The sequence below is a fragment of the Hylobates moloch genome, unplaced genomic scaffold, assembly GCF_009828535.3.
Source record: "Hylobates moloch isolate HMO894 unplaced genomic scaffold, HMol_V3 SCAFFOLD_38, whole genome shotgun sequence".
Taxonomy (NCBI): domain Eukaryota; kingdom Metazoa; phylum Chordata; class Mammalia; order Primates; family Hylobatidae; genus Hylobates; species Hylobates moloch.
In genome coordinates, this window is record NW_026652313.1 from 1,582,410 (window position 1) to 1,609,991 (window position 27,582).

The 27,582-nt window shown below is 34.1% G+C and overlaps 1 protein-coding gene across 6 annotated transcripts in view; it reads right to left on the reverse strand.

The window, feature by feature from the left end:
* The window catches only part of LOC116463489 (glutamate receptor 2), a 133,811-nt gene that overhangs the window by 5,565 nt on the left and 100,664 nt on the right, over window positions 1-27,582 (reverse strand). For all 6 annotated transcript variants that reach the window (XM_032146617.2, XM_032146615.2, XM_058434670.1 and 3 more), the window contains exons 7-12: window positions 23,685-23,852; window positions 23,318-23,422; window positions 22,551-22,661; window positions 20,790-20,996; window positions 19,920-20,290; window positions 15,032-15,230 (exon numbers count right to left, since the gene is read on the reverse strand). In XM_032146617.2, the coding sequence (XP_032002508.1) occupies window positions 15,032-15,230; window positions 19,920-20,290; window positions 20,790-20,996; window positions 22,551-22,661; window positions 23,318-23,422; window positions 23,685-23,852 (1,161 nt within the window). The remainder of the gene's footprint in view (window positions 1-15,031; window positions 15,231-19,919; window positions 20,291-20,789; window positions 20,997-22,550; window positions 22,662-23,317; window positions 23,423-23,684; window positions 23,853-27,582) is intronic.

Consider the following 27,582-nt stretch of genomic DNA (forward strand, 5'->3'; position numbering starts at 1 on the left):
CTCAGACTTTAGTTGTGTTTCTCACTGTTACCATTTGAGTAGGGGCTGTTGTATTGAGATAGGCTCATGGACCATTTCAGCTCAGTGGTCTATACAGGCAGAAGGCCAGGTGTCTCCTGAAAAAGATACTTTAACTCTAAATATATGTCAACATTCCTTACTTCTTAATACTTTTTCTCTCACCTAATTAAGTAAACCACTGTTAAATCTATTACCAAACAATGCCGCTTCAGATTTTAGATTTTAAAATTCATTACCTAGTGAATCAAGCTTTCTTTCTGTTGTAAAAGCATATCTATGAGAGTGTAAATTTTACTAGGACCCCAGCTATGTTTAGCATGAAACTTTGTACATAGTAGGTTCTTAATAAATGTATTCTAATTGGCTATTTTGTGATTTAGTTAGGAATGAAAAACCACATTTTTGCTTTTTCTGAAACTTTGCCTACTGTAGAAACTGCTTATTTGTTTGTGTTTTCTCCTATAGTCTGCCTTCATATTCTCAACCAAATTTAAAGATTAGTTACAGCATTTGAATTTGATTAAATAGGAAGCAATCTTGCTAACCTCAAAGTCTTTCTGTAATGTGAATTCTCACAAAAACATGATGTCAATATCACAATTTTAGAACAAAATCACAAGTTGATAAAGAAGAGTTCAAAATGGTGACACAATTATTTTATCAAATCATCCATTGAATGTCAATTTTTCCAAGTTTAAAATATCAATTTTGAGGCATTAAAATATTACATGAAATATGAATGCCCTTCAGAGAAAATTCAAAAATTAGCAATAACATTTTCTGTTTCATTCATAAAATATTCTCTGCTGGTTTTAAGAATATTTCTCTAAGTGTAAATATAATAGTTCTAAGAATGAAAGGATTTTAAAATACAATCTAGAAAAAAAATGGACCTAGCTACTTTCGTCTGAGCTGTTGATCACTGTCTTTGCAGTTTGAATCATTTAGAAGATATATTAGTTCTGGTATGTTAGGTCACCTAGACATACCAGTTCTGTTAATCAGTTATTTTTTTATAATGGGGCTTCACATATATTATAACATATATGACATATTCTTATAAGGAGCATGATTTTATGATGTAATTGTAGATTAATAACATCTATAAACTAAGACTTTAAAATACACATTGATGATACTGAATCAGACTGAAAGTAACTTTTTTCATAAGTCAGAATTTCTGTAAGATAGACATTTTTTCCTCAATTAGCTAATTCATTTGGCTCTCAGTTGTTAGTTTACTGTTCACATTTTTAACAAAGTTAATAAAACATTTTCATGACCATATCTTTTCAAGAACTATTGTTTGAACATATTTAGCCAAAGGTAGACAAATAAGATAACTCATAAACATTATAATGCTGTTCTGTTGAAAACTGTGATTCATTAGGACAAGACATTTATTAATTTGAATTTCATAGCTACTTTCAAAACAAGAATTAGAGGAATCTGATGACATTCTTACTGAGAGACAATTCAGAATATATGTATTTACTTTCTATTGAATATATCAGAAAAAGTTTTAGACTAAGTAATAAAAATGATACCTAGAAATCTTGATTTTTTCCAAAACCATTGCAAAAATAAAAAATAAAAATAAAAAAGTAACCGGCAGAAAAACATTCCAAAGGCAAAGCAAAGTTTTGGGCTTCTCATCTAAAAAGACGCATGATAAATTATAGTTATTTTTCATTAGGTGCGTGCAGAAGTAATTGCTGTTTTTGCCACTACTTTCAATGGCAAAACCACAATTACTTTTGCGCCAACCTAGCAGGTTAATGTAGGTGACAATGTTTAGTTTGGCCTAATTCATATGTTAGTGGTCTACCTGATGCACTGGGGAGCACACTACAATCATCGGATCCACTCCAGCCTCTTGACCACTTATTTCTTAGAATATATTTACAAATACACTAAAAAATAATGTAATACCATGTGGTCAACTAAGATACTGCTCTTAATAGCATTTCCTGTTAAAATTTTGGAATCCAGCAATTTCACGTTACATGCACACATTGTTCTACCAAAAGCACCCAGATAATTTAAGCAATTGTATAGAAAATGCAAATCAAAGACAAATTGAATTGCCTCAATTAGCCACTTTGTGTGGACTTTGGAGATGAATGCCAGGCAATGATGATCACCACCCTCATAAGCAATATCTACGTTTGAGCAAATTTTACCAAAGTAGAAGAGGGAACACAGGCAAGCCATACAGACTTTTAAAATAAACCACATAATTTCCCATCATCTGTAATACTGATCTGAATGCTGGTCCAGAGAGGAACATGATGCAATGCAAAAGGAAAACAAAGGGATTGACAATCATTTCTGTCAAGATGGCCCCAGGGAAGAGTTACAAGTCTTTCTCAGGAATAACTGCACCTTGATTTTCTACCTCTTCCCCAAATCTACATGCTGCTTTTCATGAAATTTAAACTCTCTCTCTAAATCTCTCTCTCTCTCTATATATATATATGCATATATATGTATATATATATGTATATACGTATACATATACATATGTATATACATATATATATATATATATTTCCCATACAGCTAAGCCAAGGAAGACTGTGTATTTTTTTTTTTTTTTTGACATGAAGTCTCGTTCTTGTCCCCCAGGCTGGAGTGCAATGGCATGATCTCAGCTCGCTGCAACCTCCATCTCCTGGCTTCAAGCAATTCTCCTGCCTCAGCCTCCCAAGTAGCTGGGATTACAGGCACGTGCCACCACGCCTGACTAATTTTTGTATTTTTAGTAGAGACGAGGTTTCACCAGGCTGTTGGCCTGGTTGGTTGGCCAGGCTGGTCTTGAACTCCTGACCTCAGGTGATCCACCTGCCTTGGCCTCCCAAAGTGCTGGGATTACAGGCGTGAGCCACTGTGCCAGCCGCAAGGCTGTGTATTTTGAAGTTACATGTTAAATCAAATACAATCATTATTTAAGCAAGCATAATAAAGTGAAATGAAATTATTCAGGATGACATTGAGACAAGCAGGCTGGTTGGTTCCCTGTTTTAATATGAGCTGGAGAAAAACGATAAAAGCCCCTCACTCAAGCTCTAGCTTATCTAACTCTCAGTCAATCAGTAACAATTTCAGAAGGTTAGGGACTTCCCTGGAGCCACTGCATGCACAGTTACAATTAAACTCCAACCTACAGTTACCCCTTCCTTATTTTAATGCTAAACATAGTTCTTGGGGGGAAGATTTAAAATGCTAATGCTACATATGACATATGTAGCATGTTGCGCCACTGCCCAAGCTCTAGAAAAGTCCTGACAGAATCCTTCCCTATAGAAAGATCCTATAAAACAAATATACACACTACCCTCACGGAGCATTCCTTTCCCTTTCTTAGTGCTGGGTCCCCGGTGCACAAGCTAAATAAACTTTATTTTTGCTGCTATAAGTGGTAGTTTCTCTTGATTTCTATTCTGGGAGACTGCAAGAACCCAGTGCACCAGTAACAACATCTGCCATCACATTTTGATGAGGAGAAAAATGATGCCTATAGTTTAATCTGGTGCGTACTTTGGCTTCTTTGTGTTTCTTAAGAAGCCAAGTTTCTTTAAACATAGCTATTCAAATCTCTTTCCCTGGTTTTGTATTATTAATAGGCATATCAGTTCAACTAATAATTCACAGAAAATAACAGTGTCATATTAATATCCTTAAAGAGTCAAAGAAAAAAAATGCTCATTGTCTAGCATTGTTGAAGAAACATTTCATATAAATTAAGCATGCCTGAATAATAAAGTTGTGTTGTACCAATAAAGATTTTCACAGAGCTTAATTCCATTGACTTACTACTTCTTACTCATTTGGCTAAAGATGATAGGTTTTTACTTATATATTAATTTTATTTCACACAAAAACTACATCATATTACATATATGAAATTAAAAAATTAATGGTAAATATTTGAATAAAGTTCAAATAGTTCTCTCGACATTCCTTTGCACATTAAGCTCTACTAAAATATCACGTTTCAGTTTTTGGATTAAAAAAATTTGTATTCAAACTGTCAATTCCATGAAGTAATGAATCAAGTTAGTGTAAAATATTTTTCAAATCATTAAAATCAGATGCATGAGGTAATCATGACATTTTATATGAAAACTCACAGTGTTTCTCAGTTTTTTATTAAAATACAATAAATTAGTAGTTTATAAAGGGTTACAATTAATAAAATAAAGTAGTTTGATTTGTTATCATGAAAATTTTTCTATATAATTTATCATTTTAAATAAAACTAATTTTAAAATATTAACAAGATTCACATTAAATTGTACTTCTGACACTAAAATAATGTAACTTATCAGCTTCTTAAAAATGTAAATGGTATTTATTGACAATTATAACTATAAGGTTTTATTTTTGTTTGTTTGCTTTTAGACGGAGTCTCGCTCTGTAGCCCAGGCTGGAGTGCAGTGGCATAATCTCAGCTCACTGCAAGCTCCGCCTCCCAGGTTCATGCCATTCTCCTGCCTCAGCCTCCCAAGTAGCTGGGACTACAGGCACCAACCACCACGCCCCGCAAATTTTTTTTTTTTTTTTTGTATTTTTAGTGGAGACGGGGTTTCACTGTTTTAGCCAGGATGGTCTTGATCTCCCGATCTCGTGATCCGCCCACCTCGGCCTCCCAAAGTGCTGGGATTACAGGCATGAGCCACCGCGCCCAGCCAACTGTAAGGTTTTTTTGTTGTGTTTTGTTTTGTTTTTGAGACAGAATTTTGCTCTTGTTGCCCAGGCTGGAGTGCAATGGCACGATCTTGGCTCACCGTAACCTCCGCCTCCCAGGTTCAAGCTATTCTCCTGCCTCAGCCTCCAGAATAGCTGGAATTACAGGCACACGCCACCACGCTGGGCTAATTTTGTATTTTTAGTAGAGACGGGGTTTCTCCATGTTGGTCAAGCTGTTCTCGAACTCCCGACCTCAGGTGACCCACCCACCTCGGCCTCCCAAAGTGCTGGGATTACAGGCGTGAGCCACCACGCCAGGCCTGTTTTGATTTTTGAGACGAAGTCTCGCTCTGTCGCCCAGGCTGAAGTGCAGTGGCGCGATCTCGGCTCACTGTAATCTCTGCCTCCTGTTTCAAGTAATTCTCCTGCCTCAGCCTCCCCAGTAGGTGGGATTACAGGCGCCTGCCAACACACCTAACTAATTTTTGTGTTTTTAATAGAGACAGGTTTCACCATGCTGGTCAGCCTGGTCTCAAATTCTTGACCTCAGTTGGTCCACCTGCCTGAGCCTTTCAGAGTGCTGGGATTACAGGTGTGCACCACCGCACGGGGCCTATAACCACAAGTGTTTTTTTTCGTTGTTGGTTTTCACCCAGGCTGGAGTGCAATGGCGTGGTATCCGCTCACTGCAAACCTCCACCTCCTGGGTTCAAGTGATTCTCCTGCCTCAGCGTCCAGACTAGCTGGGATTACAGGCGCCCACCACCACGTCTGGCTATTTTTTTTTTTTGTATTTTTAGAAGAGATGGGGTTTCACCATGTTGGCCTGGCTGCTCTTGAACTCCTGACCTCGTGATCCACCTGCCTTGGCCTCCCAAAGTGCTGAGATTACAGGCGGGAGCCACCGCGCCTGGCCAACTATAAATATTTTTTAACAGTTTATGGTTTTCGAACAATTAGTACTAGAATGAATCTTAAAAATCTAAAAATTTTACAATCTAAGCCCTTTATTATATAATCAAGATTCAAAAAAGATTACCTTTCCTAAGTTAGCATAGCTTATTATAGCTTATTAGCCCATAGAAGAACCGGGAATAACACCTGGATATCCAAATTTTCAATAGATGTGTATATACACTAAATCATAAAAATCCTCAACATAGAGTTTAAATTAAAAATGTTTTGGTAAAACTAAAAAGGTCATTTAACAATATTATAAAATTTAGAGCAATCCAGTAAATATCTACATATAATTTATAAGTAAACTGAGGCTTGAATAAATTAGAGGCCGTGGCAGCATTTTAATCCACCAGAAGTAAAGCTAAGTCTCAGAGCTCTCTTTGGCATTTTGAAATGACTCTCAAATGTGATAAAACTAGAGTCATGTCATGTAAGTTCGTTTCCATACTGTTACAAAGAACTGGACAAGACTGGGTAATTTATAAAGGGAAGAAGTTTAATTCTCTCACAGTTCAGCATGGCTGGAGAGGACTCATTTAACTTAAAATCACGGTGAAAGGCAAAGGGGAAGCAAGGCACCTTCTTCACAAGGTGGCAGGAAGAAGTGCAGAGCAAAGGTTAAGAGCCACTTATAAAACCATCAGATCTCATGAGAACTCACTCACTATCACAGTAACAGCATGGGGAAAACCGCCTCCATGAATCAGTTTCCTCCATCTGGTCTCTCCCTTGACACATGGGGATTATGGGGATTATGGGGTTATAGGGATTACAATTCAAGGTGAGATTTGGGTAGTGACCCAAAGGCTAACCATATCTCATGTTAATGCTTGTACTAGTCATAGAATCATATCTTTTTGGTAATTTTTATGCTTAAAAAACAATGACTTTAAAGTTGTCAATGCAAATGTTATTTCCATACGTTCTCATTACCTTACGAATGGTAAATGATATCATTAATGGAATGTCTACTCATTATACCTTATGTATTAACTACACGTGCACATATATCCATACAATGTGAACTGATAATGTAGAGGAAGAGCAAGTGATACCCCATGACCCCATCTTTCATTTTTTAATAGTGTTATTTTTAATAGTGTTATTCAATCGGCGCATTCAAGATCTATCATGAACATCTTGATTATGATCAAAACACTTGAAAAGTATATCATATTTTTGTGCCTTAGGTAGAAATTTAGCTTTATCAAAATTAGGTGAGTTTGTGATGAAAATATCAATCAGATTTAAAGAACATTGATTATTATTTCTTCATATACAAATGCTGATTTCAACAGAAGCTGTTGTTATACCACTGATTGTATACTTATTTCCATTATGTCTAGTATTTCAGTCAACAATTTGGATGAAAATATACATGACAGATATTTCAAATTTGCAGATATTACTATTGTATATGATAGAACCAGTATTTCAATGTTATGGGATTAGGACAATGAGCAAAAAAAAAAAAAAAAACTAACGTAAATTTAAACTGGAGTGAATGCAAAATCTGGCATGTAGCTTCAATCAATTCATATTCATAGAATGGAATACATGAGACTTACCACAATTCATTAAATCAACCAAGTTTTCAGTAAACTTCAAATTAAGGCAAGCAATTAATTCCATGCAGTACCACAAAAGCTAATAAAGATTTTAAATGAAATTATAGAGTCTAGATAACAGAATTTTAATTTCAAATACTTTAAAGGCCAGGGAGGATATATAAGTAAGCAAAATAAATAGCAATAGAGTAATAGAGAATGGTGTGATTGTAGTAACTGAAGAATACATGATTCCATTAGAGTCTTTTTTTTTTCTCCATGTAAACACTGGGACGCCTGAAGAATACGAATGTTCAGATTGAAATTGTGGTCTGAAATCTTAATTTTTGGATTCAGGTCAAGATCCTCAGAAATCACCACTAAAGAACTGATTCACGCAACCAAACACCACCTGTTCCCCCAAAATCTGTTAAAAAATTTTTAAAAGATCCTCTATAAGTGGATCAAATCAGACCCCAGATCTAGATACTGCACTGTAAGAATAACACGGACAAACTTGCAATTAAAATATAAGAAAACCATAACAAGGGTTTGAAAATACAATAATTAATAGTTGAGGGAATTCAGAACTTTTAGGCTAGTGATGAGAAAAGTTATGAAAGAGATGACAGTTCTCTCCATATATCTGATGTATCTATAGTATGCAAAAGAAAGCAATTACTTAATTCAGAATTAGGACAAATAAATGAAAATACTTAGGATACAACTTTTGATCTTGTAAGAACGTTCTAAAGACCATAACAATGAAAACAAAACAGAATAGATTGTCAATAAAAATAGTGACTCAACAAATTCATAAGGTACATTCAAGAATTGTTTGGATGATTAACTCAATAAATGTCATTATATCTCTAAAATGAACAGAATTTGGAAGCTAATTTGTAATCTAACTTCTGTGTTTGCAGATGATATGGACATTAGAGATCACAACAGAGAAGGAAATTATCTGCAATGTGAAAGTTGGCTTTTAAAATACTTTAATTCAGCATCTTGATCCAACCTCAACAACATGCATTCAGAAATAGGGCATTTCAATGTTTGTGTGTATGTGTGTGTGTTTATGCAATTAAAAAGTGAAAATAATTATGAGAAAAATTGATTGTGTTAGCGAACTATCCTAATTTAAAAGTCTATGATATTCTTTTTCATTATAAATAAACACATTTTAAGGGCAGAACAGTTGGTCTTTTGGAAACTAGGAACAGTACTAGACCATTTGTGCTGTGCTCTATAAACGAGCTACCATTGCTTTAGGAAATATCTATGTCCCACTGCCAAGCTAAAGAGTGGTGTTTCAATATTTTGAGGTTACAGAAAAGAACAAAAGAAGGAAGGAAGGAAATGGGGAGGGATGGGGGGCAGGAAGGGGGGGAGGGAGGAAGGAAGGAAGGAAGGAAGGAAGGAAGAAGGAAGATTCTAATAATCTTAATGGGATTACAGGTGTGAGCCATCAAATTTTCCATCAAATATCAAAAGTCTAATTGAAGAATTTTCAAAATTTTGTCGATAATACTTATATTTAGTTGAGATTTGGTCCCAATATATTTAAATAATTGAACAATTCTATTCTCTACAGAGCTCTGGGACCATGTTTATTACCATGGCAACTAGTGTTAAAGATCCAACAGAGGTAGGCAGAGATGATTCTTTTACTTAAATACAATAATAAAGTGAATTGAAAACTAAGGCATTTAAAGCACCTGTACAATTTATTCTGAAATTAATATTCTCTCTGAAGCATTTAAACAGGAATTTTAGAAAGGTTTTGAAATGACAGACTAATCCCAAATCACTTCTGTATTGTTTTAACCTTTCCTTCTAGATTAATTGTTCTCATGATCTGCTATTGGTATGAAAAGGAATGCTTTCTCTTTAGTATGGACAATAATAGAAAGCCTCCTGTAATCTGATTAGTCAAATTATTTGGCCAGTGTATCCCAAGAGTGGTCTTTAAAAGACACAAATGCATGGTTACAGAGCACATTGACATTTGCAAAGAATAGTTATGGAAAGAGAATGACCAAAATAACACATCTACCCTGGGAAAAGCTGACACTTTGCATAATAATTACAATTCAACAAGCGGACATACACCTTCCTTAGCATTGGGTCACGAAAAAACACATGATTCATTATGGCTTCTTCTACATTTCCTTATTTGTCTCTTCCTATGAAATTTAAGAACTACTGAATGAGCTGCATGGTCCTTAAACTGGGCAATACGTTTTAAAGGAAGCAATTCGACCCTTCCTGTATTGTTAACCCAGCTAGTGTTAGCTGAAATCAGAGATCATGGGTTCTCCCGAAGGCAACTTAGGCTAAATGTATTCGTAAATACATTTAGGATGCTTTATGAATTCAGTGCTTTCTCAGATGTTCTGTGGAATGGTGAGAAAAATTAAAATGTCAGAGAAAGAAAAACTGCCAACCAGAGAGGAAATGATTTTAACATCTCCTGGATCATCTAGAGAAGGATTGGGCATGCAAGAGTTGTCAGCTGTGCAGATTGTTCTGCTATAATCAAGCCCCCAAAAAACTGAGGAAGGAAAATTTGTAATAGATGACTAACCATGCATGAGTGACTTGCAACATATGCATTGATGCTATTTTTTCCTTATTTATTCACATTCAGCATTTATTTAATACCTACTATTTTTGAAACCATTTAAATATTTAAGCATGGGTGACACATCTATGAAGGGTCTATTTCGATATGAGTAATGTTCTACATATATAGAGACACAAATGGCTACGCTCATTTTATTTCCAAAAGATTTGAAAGATATTATGTATTGATAAATAGATATATACATATGCATCATAAACATACATATTTCTGCCTTCATAGGAACAGGCAATAGAGGCAATTGTGGCAGATAAATCATTAGCAATACCGGGAATAATAAAATAAGTATGGGGAATGACAAATTCATAAAATCCATTATTTATAACATGGCAATAAAGAAATCATGCTGTATTATTACTAAACACAAACAATAACTGACTTAAATGTAACTTTAATGAAATAGCAATTAATACAGTTCCATAGAAGAGGTGTCATAATGGCTAGACCTTTTTTATTTGCAATTACTTTTCAGGAATGTTTTCATATGTAAATATAAATAAGTATTGTATGCCATAGAGAGAGTTGAAAAAAGGTTACCATCTTTAAAAAATACTCTCAATTATTTTAATTCTCTTGTAATATTGATTATATAGTATACCACGTATGCATATGGAAAACTTCAAACTAATTATTTCACTGGTAAGTAACAGCTGCATTAATACTAGTTATCCATTATTTATACTATTTCTAAACTATAAAAAGTCTACAATACAGAGTAATAACAGTAGAGTCTCATGGTTTATTATCAGACTAAATTTATCTTTTGCAGATGGAACAAACTGCATTGAACAAGAAGGCAAATACCTTCATTTTGGCAATGTTTAGAATCTTTTTCTTCCAACATTATCATCAAAGTAGACCATATATTTAGAGAATAATCTGTGTCCCCCATCCTCCCAGAGGAGACAACCAGAAGGAACAGATTGCGTGTGGGAGACAGCACAGGCACGAAGAGTTACTTCCTATCTGCAAGTTAATACTTGTGCTTTGTGGTTTGACAGGCCAATGATAGGTTTAGATAAGAAAACCATTTCCTGTCCTTAAAAATCAAAGTTTCTGTAGTAACATACTGCATATGGGTCCTATAAAATCATTTTCTACACAAAGTCATCTAATTCAAGGTCTGTCCTATTTTATTGAGATAAGAAATTATTAAAATGTAAAGCTCTAAAAATAGTGGCTTATAATTGAAAGGCTAATTCTCTCTTAATTATAGGTATGCTACAGTGGCACTATAATTAGGGATGATCAGTAACTCCAGAATGATTCAGACTTTATCATTCACTCTGTACAAGGATGTGCATCGGTTCCATAAACAGAAAACTGCAGAAAATGAAGACATAGACTAATTTTCCTCACATCTCTTGGTGGTTACAAGATTGTTCTCCATTTACTCTCTCTTTCAAGCAAAACGAAGTAAATATTTCATGAATGTTTCGTTTAATGATCATCACTGAAGGAAAGTATAGATTTTAAATTAGAAAATCTGCAGCTTAAATTGAACTTCTACAACAATTACATACTCACTGACTTTACTAAAGTAATATTAATATAATATGGTTTGCTATTATTTACCTGAAATCTGAAAATATCTTAGACTTTAATGGAAGAACAAACATCATGTCAGTACAAAACAGATCCCTAACTATCAAATAAAATATTCATCTTATAAATTTATATGAAGTGCTTCTATCTCAACAAGAATATACTTTTATGAAACAACATTGAGACAAAAGACTAGGAGTTCAAAATTCTGAATTCTATTTTAGAACTGGCCATTAATTTCTAAATGGTCTCAGCTTATTTTTTATCTTTCAGTTAGTTATTATTTGAAATTTAAACAATGACCTAACTTCTCAAATCCATGTCTGTGATGCTAAATCCAAATCTCTGGCTATGATGAAAACCAACAGTTGACTTAATAAACCCAGTGATAGCAGAAAATTTAACAATAATACAACTAATAAAATTCCTAGATGTAAAAGAGCATAAAAAGGAAAAAGCTATAACTAAAGCCAAATTAAGCCACATTACAAAACATGAAGATAAATGTTAGAACTTTAAAGATTGGCAAGTGGTAAAAGTGTATTATTGCATGTGTTATCAGCTATTTTACTGGGTCTTGGCTCCGAAAGTAAGCATAATGAATGGGCAGAGAAGAAAGTAAGCAATACGTGTTTTCAGCCTGGCTTCAGCCCACTTCGTCCATATCCCTTTCCTGGTAGGCTGGGTACCATAATAATCAGTCTGCCAGCTTTCACTCTGTTCTGTATCTACCTTACACAGAAGCCCCAAAATTCCTTAGGACCAAAGGAAAGTTGAGAGAGGATGAACCCAAGACCTGTGGTGAATGTTAATTTTAGGAATAGAAACAAGAATTTCCTTTGCCACATTTTTCCACAGAAAGTCAGCAATTCAACCACACTATAGCCAATAGACATACTGCAGTTGACCCTATGATTTAAGGAAACAATATTAATGAAAATCAAGTTTTTTTGTCTTTAAAATGTCTCTAAATTAGCTTCAACATTCTATGAAAAAAGTTATTGACTCAAAGGGAATCTGTTATTCAATTTCCTTATACTAATTCAGTGAACTCTATGTGAAAGGTATGATACTTGATGGATACAGTTGGAAAGCCATAGTATCCTAGAAAACATTTTGAGAATCAGAAGCAAAAATAAGATTTTCCTTACTATAATCATCACGGCATCCAATTATCAAATATTATTATAAGTTAGCAAAATTTCTCAAAATTACTCATGAACTAGCAACATTTTTATTTAATTCAACTTGAAGAAACAAAACTGTTATATACATAATTTCCCAAATTGCAACCAAGTCATATATTTCAATGAAAGAATTAACATATAAATTTCTTACTCTCTTTGGTGATGCATGCTGTTTTGTTGGCTTCTCTTTTTTGGTACAAACAGAATAATGTGATTTTAAACAAGTTTGAGCCCACACTCTTCTTTCTCTAGATAAGGAGAAGCTCACTACAACATTATATGCACTGAGACCTAGCCAATGTAAATTCATCAACAGTTCCTCTTGGAGATAGTTTGAGAGGAACTGTGAGGACTTGCTTGGGGTTCAACCGTGTCTCTAGCATTACACAAGCAAGTGTGGATGTAACCAAGAACAGAGCATGAAGGCAGTGAAATAAATCCAGAGACTTTGCTGCACGAGGAAAAATAGTGTATGGAAAGAACCCTGGCTAGGAGGAAAAGACTTATTAGTTGCATGAATTTGATCAAATACCCCAAATTATCTGAGCTTCCATTTAATAATGCTCAGATATCAAACAAAAATCATTGCCCTGACTACCAGACAGAAATATTGTTAGATTAAAAGAGGTAATGGATAAGAAACTTCTTTGGGGAGCTATACTGATAGATAGAAGTCATCAGTTTGCCTAACTATCCAACATCACTTCTCTATTACTCTAGGGAAGAAAAGCTCCACAACCTTATAAAACCTCCACAATTGCATATTGGAACAAATGGGCTCCATGAGGTTAGTGCACTGAAACAAAACAGTAGCAACATTCTTTTCCCAAACTCAACTAGCTTTCTTATCTTGTCTACTAGGGAATGTGAATACACTGGCCATACAATTATGGCACCTTGGTGATTAAGACACGTTTCTATGATTGACTGAGTGAAGACATACTGAAAAGCTTTGTGAATGTGAATGTGTAGTAGGGAAAGGTAGCTGCCACCACTATTGTCCAAACCAGGTAATAACTGAAACTCTCCATAGATGCATGCTCAACTGGAAGAGAGAGTCTGAAAATAATTAAGATTATTTTAATCAACATAAGTAGCACCAAGTAAATCCTGTTATAACAGGCATCTGCATCATTCTCATAGATCTCATTTACTTCAAGAGGGAGCACCTTATTTTTCCAAATAAGATAAAAGCAAGCCACATTGCATACAAATATTAAAAATGCTTTCAAATGCACTGCTAATTGAGGAACATACAACATTTTTAGACCTAGTATTCATACACGTATTGCATATGTTTAGAAATGATAATACATTGTCATTAGTAAGAAATCTACATTACAAGATTCATTCTAAAATCTTCATTAAAGTAAAAAAAAGCTGCTGATGGCCCACATTTTTGCACTTATATTGAGGTACCTAATTAATTCATCAAGGTCCTGGACTCTTCATATACACCCAAGTTACTATCTGTTATTAGCTATGGTTCTACCACCCCCACTCCCAGAACCCTTTCTCCCATAGTATCTTCAGCTGAACTGAAGTTATTCAGAAAAGAGATCAGAGGTAATGTAGCATGAGACAGTCTTCAAATTTTGACGGCCATTTGAAGGTCCTAATCCTAATTCCAGAATAAGTTGGACTAGATTTCACTGAAACTCAGATATATTCGAAGATATTTGTAGATTATCAGAGACCATTATATGTCACATATATTGGCTTCAGACATAAGTTAATCAGCTGCATTTAAACATTTTCATAGAAAGAGTTGTTTTATACACACAGTAGTAGAGAGAAAGAAAATTATGGCAACATCAGGTCCTTGGGCTTATCTTATAAACAGAGCATAAGAACAAAAGTTAAAAGAAAAAAGTAACCTACATCTAATAGGCTCTGTATAAATATGCTACATATTTTAAAAGTTAGGAAGTGGAGGGCCTTTGTTGGCTTTTCCTTGGAAGCTTTGAACAGAAAATTCAGAATCGACACATATGAACATAGTCTGTTTCCTCACACATAATTAACATAATTGGTTTGAATGTGAGTTTTTCAATTACAAACTAGGTAAGATACATGCAGTCATATTTACTTAAAATCAAACAAAAATAAGATGTTTTGTTGAAAGCATAATAATCTAAACTTAACTACTATACTTTACTTTAATTTTGTTCCAAAAGGACAATCAATTTTTGTAAAACAGATTTCATTGCAACATTGTGATTTTTCTCCTAAGGAGTTAGGAATCAAAAACTAGAGCTAGACCTAAGTATCGGGATAGGGAAGGGTCAGAAACAGAGACAAGGTCAAGAACAGAGATAGAATTAGCGTTAACTTTCACATAGTACCTTGGAATTGACTATGGGAGGGAAACAAAGTTTAAATAGGTTAAATTTCAGGAACAAAATCAGAAACTACAAAGCAGAATCTCTTACCCTGAAAAACTCTTTAGTGGAGCCAGAGTCTAATGTTCCATAAGCAATTTCTGTTTGCTTAGAAAGATCCTCAGCACTTTCGATGGGAGACACCATCCTCTCTACAGTCAGGAAGGCAGCTAAGTTAGCCGTGTAGGAGGAGATTATGATCAGGGTAAAGAACCACCACACACCTCCAACAATGCGCCCAGAGAGGGATCTAATAACAAGTATGAAATGGATTTGTAAAGTGAAATGAATGACCTAATAAAAAAACAAGTTAACAGCATTATGCAAATATTGACTTATAGGGGAATATTTAATTTTATATTTTTCAATGTATCTACTAGTTAATGAAACTGGAAATCATTAAACATTTTGGGCAAGGAGTACAAAGTAGCTAAATTTAATAACATACACACAGGTCAAAACTTCTGATTTCTGGAATACTTTCATAATTGTAACGCCCAAATAGTTTATGACATGAATCCCATAAGAAAGCAATTTCAAGAAATTTACAAATACTCATAAAAATTTATCCACTCATGACGTAAGTAAACATAAACAAGAGAATGTAATATCACCAGCAAAGCTCATAACAACGTTTATGAAAAAAATCAAAAATTAAAAAAAGCATACTCTACAGATGTAACTTTAAACACCAAAGAAACCCTCCCTTTAATGCAATCAGTGAATTTCCAAAACAAAAAAGGCCTCAAATTTTGTTAATTTTGTGTATGTAAAACATAGGTATTAGATACAGTACAGGAGAGAAAAATTAGGAAAAAATAATGCTACAAGCAAAGATACCGCACAAAATATAACTATTAATGAATAAAAATCAGATGGCTTCAGAGTGTGGATGGCTATGACCCTGTTCCTTTATGTGTCCTGCTTAAAAAAAAATAAATAAAACTCAAAGAAAACAAATTAGACATTTAAAAGTGTGAAGACATAAATTTCTAGTTTGATGTATAATAAAATAACTATTTTTCTGACTACAAATTCTTACATAAAATAGTTTTTAAAAGCTTAATAGATTCCCAATAATTTACTTTAAAACATGAAGTAGAGGAATACAGGTATAGAGATATAGAAAAAGATATACACTGTATTATTTTGAAAGATCTGATGGGATTCTGCACATAACTAAGAATTTAAGTGATACTGACAAACCAATAAAACTAACCCTTTCTCTGTTGTCAATAACTCTGCTATGTCTAACAATTAGACTTGCTAGTGTGAATAAGTGATATTTCTAAAACTTTAGATCATGATTGGCAATTTATGATCTAAAGTTTCTGACAATTAACAGTAAGAAATAAATCTTTTGATGAAACATATTCTAGATCAAACACTTGGAAAATATTTGTAGAATAAACCACTCAAGCAGTTAAGAAAGGAGAGAAGCTAACTTAAATGAAAAGTTTTTTGATATAAAAACATCAGTTGCTAAAATAAGGGAGATAGAGAGAGAAAAATAGCAAGGAATAACAAAAAGAATATAATTAAGGGTCTTTATCACAAAGTCTGTACAGAATACAAAAAAAAAAATGAAAGGATGGAAAAAGTTAAACACTTCTCACATATATTCTGAAAAGGACATTAAATATATTTTACATTTGAAAAATGCCTTATGTAGACACAATCACTCTCATAATGTTCACTATTTATCCAATATCAATGGCAAGTATAGTTAGATGACATGTATGATGTATTTAAGAAGGCAGATTCAGCACCTGACTGCTCAAATCCCTTAAAACAAAAGCTGATTACATGGTAATTGCTTTTGACTCCACATATTGCATATTAATTTATGATATGTTTAAGAATCATTTTTGTGTCATTCTATTCCAGTTGTAAAAATTAAGGAAAGTTAGATGTAAGTTGTCCTCTATTCCATTCCTTTTATCAGATTTAATATGTCAACTGATTTAAAATGTACATGATATCTAAAAATTTTTATTGGACTTATAAATAATTCAAAGGTGAAAAGTACTTCAGCTATTTATCATTTACTTTTTTTTTTTTTTTTTGAGACGGGAGTCTCGCTCTGTCGCCCGGGCTGGAGTGCATTGGTGCAATCTCGGCTCACTGCAAGCTCCGCCTCCCGGGTTCACGCCATTCTCATGCCTCAGCCTCTCCGAGTAGCTGGGACTACAGGCGCCCGCCACCACACCCGGCTAATTTTTTTGTATTTTTAGTAGAGACTTTTAAGTATTTTTAAAGTATCAATTCATGTTTCTCAAAGAGTTCCTGAGAAATTATGCAGAGAAGGAAATTCAATATTATTTTATGGTGACAGACAAAAATTACTTCTACAATTAAAAGTAAAACTTTTGCCCATCAGCATCAGCACCAAAGGAATAAAGAAATGTGCATATGCTCTTATTTCTTTTTAATCCCTACTAAATCATTTTTTAAATGATACACGTTTTTATATTCATTTGATTCCTTTAGGGTCATTGGGGACAATCGAGAAGCAAACAGGACAATAAAAATAACCTTTACAGCATATTGCTGTCATAATTTCTGTGATTCTATTCTTCATGAGACCATGTCTTGTAGTTAAGATATTCTAAACTTAATTTCAGACAAATGAGAAGTCACTTAATTTAATAAATAACTCTAGATTACAACTTAAATGTGTCCTATTAACATTAATAATATAGTTTCATATCATTTTACTTGGAAAAGAATCATAATTTTTTTAATATTTAAAGACATTTCTAAAGTGATCTGTGGATGTCATGCTTTTTAAAAATGATAATAAACTACTGTATTCTTCTCAACTAGGGTAACCAACATTGCATTCTTAAAAAATGATAGTTTTGTTCATTAAAAATCATTAACTTTTCCAATGTATTATGTTGAATTTAAAAATTCATATATAGCATAAGTGAACGATATGTACCTCAAATGTTTTAATAAAATAAATTTTTATCAAATGCATTCTGAATGAAAAAATACCAATCAATAACAAGGAAAAATATGCTATCTAAAAATCTGTTTATCCTACCAGGAAATAAAAGTTACTACATGTGAAATTGTAGTGTCATGACTCATGAATGAAATCAAAAGCATAGAAAAAACATCTTAATTTAGATGCAGCCTTGATGAAAAGGAGAAGTCATCTGTATGTCATGGTCGACTCTGGGATAATACAGATTGCTGATATGCCTTGTGCTCCAGCCCCTGTGTGCAGATAGGTTTCCCACTCCTCGACAAACACTGGATACCTAAACAACTACCTGCAGTGCCATCATGCCCAGGCGCAGGCATCTACCGGAACCCAGGCCAGACTGGGCTGACATGTCTTACCTCGTAATGAACCCACATACACTTCTCCCTACTATCCAAAAGGCATAGCACAGGATATTATTGCCTTACATTTCAGAACTAGGGTAACATACTTCACTGTCCTTCTTACCAAAGGGTGAACCACTTCTTTATCATTTTATGGATCAGAATGTTCTCTGAGACCCCAATTTGGTTGGTATTTGCCTCCAAATTATTAGAAACTTCTCTGTATATCTTTAACTTAGATCAAATAAACTAAATACAGAGATGATAAAACTATGAATCTTATATATTTTGTCAGAGGTAAAAAAATATATATGTGTATATATATACACATATACATATATATATATATACACAAATATGTCATGCTGTGCAAATTCCATTGGCATATTTCTAATTCACTGAAGTCCCACAGGGAAGTCACAGGGAATCTGGTGGAACCAAGATTTTTAAAATATGTATAATTCATAAAAATGTAATTATTTTTATCATTCCCACTATAATTACCTACTATCAGAGAAGTAAGCTACTGATAATTTCTGCCTACATGATACTTTCTGCCTACATGATGTATTTCCTTTATCTTACTCTGTGAAATATACTAAAAAGATGGCAAAACATGCAAATCTTTGAGCTTCAGTTTTCTTAATCACTTGTTATTCTCAAAACTGATTTTAAAAATTTACAATATAATCAAATTGTATCACGAAAGGCACCCGCTCCACTAGTTATTAAGATATCCTGTAAAATCGAAGAAGGGTAATAGAGCCCAAATTAAAATGCGCCAGCAGACTGATAATCATTTTGACTTTAAATGTTAATCACACTAGAAAAAGCATGATTTATTCCTCCGAAGAGCCAAACATGGCTATCATTCTTATTCATATGTGCAACATGAATAAAATCAATAGGGACTTTGTGGTAGATTCACTATAATTAGGCATTCTAGTGCAGAGATTTAACATATCATAATGAGATTAAAGGTAGGTGAGTTTATTCCCTGTCTGTATATTACCATTCGATATGGACAGGTTTTTTAATGAATGATTAGTCCCTTCCAGGCATTTGTGGGTAGTTGAAAATATGCTATTATATTAATCCAGCAACCTCACCTAGAAAAAAAATAAATTTTATAATATCTCTCCCATACCATTTCCATGAGCTAATGATGGGAAAATAAAAGAGATGAGATTTGTGCCAACGAAGTTTTATCTAACAAGGTGTTACTTTGCAGTTAATAAATAATGTTGCCCATTTTCCCATATACAGGTCTGTGGATCAACACACAGATGACTGTAAAATGAGAATATGCAGCAAAAACACGGTACCCCTCCAAGAAGGCATGGAATGATAGGAACCTTATGCATTTTATAGCCTCTCCATGGTGTGTATAATTTCACCAGGGAAATAGATGAGCAACATTCGAAGAATATTGTTCAAATATTTCACAGACTTATGCCGAAGCTAAGAGGATGTCCTTTAAGAGTCTTAAACTGCTTGGACAGGAAGTCGGCAGCTGGTAACTTCTTTAGGGTGAATTCATAAACACCATGAATGTCTACTTGAGACCTAAAATGCACAAAGTTGAAGCAGGTGAGTAACCAACCTTGGCGAAATATCGCATCCTTGCTGCATAAAGGCACCCAACGAAAACCAGAGACTATTAAAAATCCCAAATTCATTAGTTGATTCACTACTTTGTGTTTCTCTTCCATCTTCAAACTCCTCAGTGTGCCACTCGTAGGGGCTAAATCTGCTGACCAGGAATAAAACTACACTGACCCCAATGTAGGCAAAAACAATGCACATCCAGATCTCATAGGCTAAAGGATCAAGAAAGGAAAACACTCCTGGTTTGGACTTCTGAGGCTTCTTGATCATGATCGATATCCCGAGGCTCATGAAGGGCTTTGAGAAGTCAATCACCTCTTCTCTCACAAGGGTAATAGTTAATGGAGCAATTGCAATATCAGCTTTCTGTAAGGGAAAAAAAGGAAAGTAATAGTACCTGGAGTCATGGTGAAAAGGGAATCGTGGTTATGTCACTGGATCAAAGAAAAAGGAGAGGAAATCAGAAAAATGACAATAATTTTTTCCTTGGTATAGTCCCAGTAAAGGATAAACAAAAAGGAATTATTCCCTGAATACTCCTCCTCTTTATGAATACACAGTATACCCATCTGGCTTGAATATGATCATTACACATCTGCACTGCATCCATGCATTTGCAGCCTTTTGACAATACATATGGCCCATATGCCTCAAGAGAGATGAAATGCTTGTCTCAGTTAATCTACATGTCTACTTCTGGCTTCAATCTTAATCTTTCAGATGTTCACAAATCAACAAGATAATGTTTCTAGAGTAATGTGGGAAATCAACAACCTCAGATATAGATACTTCACAGGGAGAGGAAGCAGTCTGTCAACAATAATTCAAATTGAATGACTTTATCTATGAGAAGAGCTATACTTACCCCATATACAAGTTCTCCAACCATCCCATTCCAAATTTTCGTGTCTGCATCCCTGGCCCCATACTTGCCATCACCAACAATCGTCAACTTGTACTTGAACCCACAATGTTTGGCGATTTCTGCAGCCAGGTCAACACAGTAGCCCTCATAGCGCTCATTGCCTTCAAGCATTTCATGATTTTTCTTCATCATAACATACGGAGATTCCTACATGAAAAGACTTTGCTTTAGCTGATTAAAATATCTGTGTTAATTATGTACTCTCATTGAATCAAATCTTCTGGTTTAATTATTACCTGTTAGCCAGAGTGAATGAAGAATATAGATGGTGAACACACAACAGTAGAGGAATAATTTAAGCATAATGTTTTCCCCCAGAAAGACTCAGAATGTCTATCACTATAATTCATTAAGATGGCTTGTACGCAAGCATACTGAGTAACAAGATACTCAAAATCACAAAGTCTTTGTATATTCTCTAGCCATGTTTGTCATTACTAGGACTTAAAGAAAAATATTGCTGCTCAACACCTATTTTATTCAAGTTTGGATTCACCACACCCTTAACCTTGATTAAGGTTAGGCCAATCCCCAAACCAGCATTCACCCAAAACCCTGTGTCACTGCTGTCCCAAAGATAAGGTTCATGTGGAAATCACGTTCATGGCCAGTGATACACAAACTGAAAGGATCATTGTCATGATGATGTACTGATTCTACCCCCGCAGGCTTCAGGTCTCATTTCATCTGTGAGATACAATATCCTAGAATGATGCTACAAGTATAGCTAGAGAGTAGCTTCCCCCTGTAAACGTAAGAAAAAGGAAGCAAGAAAAAATGAATCAACACAGTCCAATATTCTCCACTGGAAAGTGACACTGAGGATATTTGGGGTCTCAATGAGATAGTTCCTCTCAATGGCATGATAAAGGGAAAAATCCTCAAATGTCTAATTTGCACTTATCAAGAGATTTTCAATTGCCTACCAATGCTTTAATTCAAATCCCTTATCAATCTATCTATATCTACTCTCAATATTGTTAGGAGAATAAATCACACCAAGTTACAACTTCACTGCTAAGGCCATTTTTTTTTTTTTTGTAAAAGAAAATACAACAAAATAGTTTGTCACAAAATTCTGTCCTATAACGAACACCATTTTCTCCATTTCATTTCACCAACAGCTTGTCATGCTGATCCACATCTCTCTTCCATCTATCCAAAGTGTGGGTGTTGAAGATCCAGTTCAATTTTTCCTTATTCATTCAATATGCATTTATTGTGTACTAGCTATGTGCCAACCAGTGCTGAAATTTGGAGTAAAAACAAGGGAAATAATCCTTATCTTTAAGGAGATCATATTTCATTAGATAGAATAAAGACAACTCAACATCATCATGAAATCATGTAACAAAGGGAAAGAAAGAATTTACACCGTATTGGGTGGGAATGGAAAGGTGAAGAACTCGCAGAAATATGAGGAACACTCTTCAAGACATTCCCCAATTGTTCACCGATGTAAGCACCAGGGTAGGAATTATCTGTGTAAACTGTAGCGTTCCTTAAAGAAAATGGGGAACATTTTCAATGCTTTAGCTAGATCTTGTGCATTCCTTTTAACAGAATAAATATGCAATCAATAATTAAAACACTACAAAAGAAGCAAAACAGATATTATTCTCCTAAAATATAAATAGCTACTCCTGCAGATATTAGCCATAAGAAAATACAAAGTAAAACATGGCATATGTAGCAAATTACCAAAATTGTGGTGACAACAACAGTCTTATTCTCAAGCCCAGAAGTGTCATTTCCAGAAGGGAGCTCAGTAAGAGTAACAACCATTTTGTCCACTTCACTCCAGTAGCCAATCTGGAAAAGGTTACAGCAGACAGACGTATGGATAAATGACTTGTCTATTAGCACAGCATTTAATCATTTTCAAAGCCATTCTGAATCTGAAATTAGACCCACATTTACTGGACTTGTTCTAAATAGAAATGTCTTTTAGATACGTGAATCTAACAGGAATAAAAGGAAGTATAAAAAAATTCCTAAAAATGACTTGTCTCTTCATATTCACTTTTCGTATTTTCTAAGAGTAATTGTTTGGGAGTGGTCATATAGAAATGTAATTAAAATCCAAATAATGACATTTTAGCCTAAACAGCTAAAAGGTTGATGTTGAATTGAGCAGTTACATGCATATTTGCACTAGCTACTTTTTGTCTTCTGAACCGTAAACCTTCAACAATAGTTCTTTCTCTTTTCATTAAAGACTTCCACTTCAGTCTAAAAAATTAAAGTTCAACAGCTCTACCTACAATTATTTTTAAAATTATAATTCAATGTTACTTACCAGAAATAAACAGACTTTAGGAAAAAAAAAACTTCAAAATATATCTGTTTCTGGAAGTTGTTAAACTCTATGTGAATACACATCTCCAGAATTCTCTGGACGGGTGAGCTCATAGGCTAGCTAACTCACCTCCTCACATAGAACTGCCTTTAAATCACTAAGGATTTACCTTCCGGGGCCCATTAGTTTTGAGCTCCATGATGTTAATTGTATAGTTTATTCTTTTTCCATTCTGGTCAAACTTTATATTTCCTGAGAGACCTTCAACCTGAACCTAATGAAGAAATGGGAAAGGAGCAGAGTTATATATTGACTTCAACCAAACACATACACTGTACAGATTACTTTAACCAGCTGAAGTCAAGAAAACTACATCAATAAAGTTTGTTTCTCTCTTCAACTTACCTTTGTGTTGTTAGAAAAGAACATTGCCTGTATATTAGACATAAGGAATAAGACCAGGATGACTAATTTAGCAGGAAGAAAACATTAATGGCCATATTAAGTCACGTTAGCGATTATTTTGAGTAACTGACCTGTTTGAGGGCCCTTTCTATTTCTACACCTTGTCCCCAGGGCACTGCTGGGTTTGCCAGACAGTCTCCCGCATTCCCCCTTCGGGAGATTTCAATTCTTTGCTTCCTTAGGTTGCGGAAGGCTTCAGTCATCACTTGAACAGCATCATAGGTCAGAGCAGAAGTATACTGCAAAGGATTACACACATTTCATAAGCACGGGAGAAAATTCAGAAACTCACTGCACCCCAGCAATCGAGACTGCAGTTGTTCAGCACACAATACCATTTAAAAGTCCAAGAATTTAAACACAATTTCTGCATCTAGAAACCTAAGAATCGAAGAGAAGCATTACAAAACATGGTGACTATGAAATGTGCTCTTGACTCTAAACATTTTCTATTATGTTAATATCTCAGCTGTTTCAGGTGAGACCTTTTCATAATAATTGTGTCAATGTTTATTTTTCTTTTTTTTTCTAACCTGCTTCTTGTTACAGCCTCACTTTATAGCCTGCTATGGTAATATATAAAATTATAAGATTAACAATTAATATTTCTTTACAGTCTAATGAGAAATTCATTTGTCAATGCAGAAGGAATATGGATTAGTTTCAGGATTCTTAGTCTCTAATTCAACCGTGGTCATGCTCACACTGATCTGCAGTGGTTTTAGGGGTGTCTACTTAGGCTCCCCTAGGCGATTCTGGTAATCAAGTAGAAGAACCACAAAACTTCATAATTTCTATGCCCCCATGCCTCCCTGCTTCAATAGTGTATGATAACATTGCTTCCAAACTTATGGTATTCAGATCCCAATGGGACAGCAGAATTATTATAGGTTCTAGGGCCAAGCAGATTAATACTACATGTGTACCAGGCGCTGTCAGTGTCTAGATAAGTAGTAGTAGGTGCATGTATCTATACTACCATTTGCCAAATGGATGATGCTGTCAGTTAATGATTAATTACATTTTGACATTAAAGTTTTACTGAATGTTGAGAAAATTTCTGTCATTATTTTTCAATCTGTAGGTACTAAAAGTACGGTGAAGCTTGGGAGAAAAAAATGCAATACTGTACCATACTGATTTTGTGACATGCTAAATTCTTGATCACCAATCCAAAACAGGCACTCAGCATTCCCAAATAATTCTACTCAGTTCCTTAGTATTTCAGGTCTTTCACTCCCAAAAATGATAATTTCATCTTTGTCTTCTCCAAATACCCAGACCTCCACACACTTCTCTTTCTCTAAATTGCGCTGAAAATCTTGCCTTCCTTGTCATGGAAAAATGATAAGCCATCTAACAGTAAAACCACTAAGCTCCCCATACTCTGTTGTTCACCTGAGACGACAATACAGGACATCTACTTAAGAAAATACTTCTTGAAGCAAATAAGAAATATCACATCAAGATATATCTGCTTCACTTGTATGTTTGTTTCTATTCTAAAGGAAAAAAATTGATTAATTTGTTTTTATACAGTGATAAGTTTATTGCCAAAATAATTCTTACAATAATGTTTAGGTCTCTGAAAAAGAAATGTAACCTAAATTGAATAAGCCAAATATTTTAAAATATTGCAGTTTGTATGGAAATTATGATCATAGCTAAAAGCCAACATTTTTGACTTAGCTTGCTCACATTACTAAGGGAAAGCTATAAAGCCATCTACTAAATGTGTTTGAGGTCTACAAATGTTGGTTAACTACATTTAAAAAATATGATTAGCTTGAATGAATTTAAAGCATTTAGATCCACGTAGCATATTATGACTATGATTCAGAGCATGCACACATTAAAAGTAAAAATCCTTTCAACCTTTTTCAAATGCTCAAAACTAATCAAGTCTTAAGCCTATTACCATTTTAAATTAAAAGTCACAATCATAGAAACACAATTCTGGGCTGAGAGAATATCAACAGCTTCTGTATCCAGAGTTCCTTTTTGCTTATGTTCTGCATGTATGGCTCATTTATTTTTCTAAACAAATTTGTTCACATTTTTTATTGGATAGTTAAATATTTCAGTTTTATTCTACCATTCATTAAACTAGATGTAAATGAATTTGAAAGGAGCATGATGGCAATGTAACTATCTCCTTTGAAAACAAATGCTTCATCTCTGCCCCTATGTTTATGTTCTGCGAAGTCCCTCAGCTGAGTTAGAAATTTATATTTCAGTGGACGACCATTTTGCTTTGCAGTGCTATATCACAATGGCATCATAGCCACACATTAAGAAGAAATCTGGGAAATCATTTTTACAGTCCATTTTCCAAATGTGCTTTTTACTTTGCTTTAAATGTATATTTATTGAGACTTATTTTTCAAAAATAAAATGAAATATGCATTTTAGACATGTTTGTTATGTCCAATAGTCATCAGCCAAACCAATCAATAATACATTACTGTAATCTCTGATACCAGAAAACAGTATTCTAACACCAAAAAAGGGGGGAATGAAAAGAAGTTCTGTGTATAGCTCAAATTTAATGAACATAAAAGAGGATAAATAGTCTACAGTATAAATTTTCATGGGTTATCACAATGACGGGCACCTTTTTCTAAACATAGTATCTACATCATAATAAAATTTAAAAAATATTCAAAGAAAAAGTACTAAAATTTAAGTACTATTAAAGTGTTATGATATTTTCCATGAATGGCGACTTTCAGAAATTTTCTTCAACACCTGAATTTAGTTGACTATAGTTTAGAAAGCATTGCATTTAGCGTCAGAAGACAAGGCTCAAGCCCAGATTTTACTATTTACTGTTCTGTTGCCTTGGGCAAGTGAACTAAAGTATTATTGTCTAAGGTTGTTTAGTAAAATAAGGAGAGCAGTGCTTCTTCTGTCTATGTTATAAGAGTGTTGAAAAGGAAGGTAGGGAAAAATATTCATGTTTACCTCGTTCTCTTTGTGACAAGCCTGAGGTAGACAGTTTTCCAGTAAGTCTAAAAAACCCTAGGCCACAACCGTTTTTATTCCAATTCTATAGGTGAAGATTCCAAGTTACAAACTTTCATTTTACCCAGCTTCACAAAAAATGTGTGGCAAAAGTGGATTTGAATCCAGATCTCTGTGATTCCGAGGTAATTATGATGACCAATGGCCCTGGTTTTCCTCAGTTGTCACAATTTTGCAAGGAAATGTCTTGAGTCCCTGGAACCTTTTCAATCCCAGGTACACTGGGATGGTTAGTTACTTTATTTGGCAAATACTGTATCAAATAAATAGATGTATAGTAAGTGAGAAGCTTGATGAGTTGTAAAATATGTTGTATATGTAAGTTATTGACCAGTAGGTTTGCATTAGTTTCTTCTTTTGTTATTATCTATCTTGATGTAAAACTAGTTTGTTTTTACAATGTTCTGAAAACCACTGACTCCACACAAAAGGGTTCTGTGATCTAATAAGTACAGAAAATGATTTTCACATTGACATATTATAGACCCTCAGAAATCCCACAATAACAGTTTAATTAGTATTTCCCAAACTAATTACCAATTTTGAAATTTCTTTAACATCAATTATTTTCCATAAGAATAGTGTTTTATGTAACATACTTCGGGATGTTAAAAAGTTTTATGGCCTGGTACATTTTATTTACTCCTTTCTAAAATAGCCTCAATTATTTAGTTAAAAAATTACTACACATTGAATGATATTCCTCTGGAGAATCTTATCCAATATTAATTCTCAGTTTCATCCTTTTACAAAATAATTTAAAACAGGGTCAAAAATTATGATTTCTGGGAAAGATAAGTAAATCTATAAGAAAAATTTTAAGAAAGTTTTTTTTTAAGATAACCAACAGTGACCAAATCAAATAGGGCCATAAGACAAATGAACAGTATAAGAGAATGTATTATAAACTTAAAATTATTCACTTGTCTTAATTTCAAATTCAAC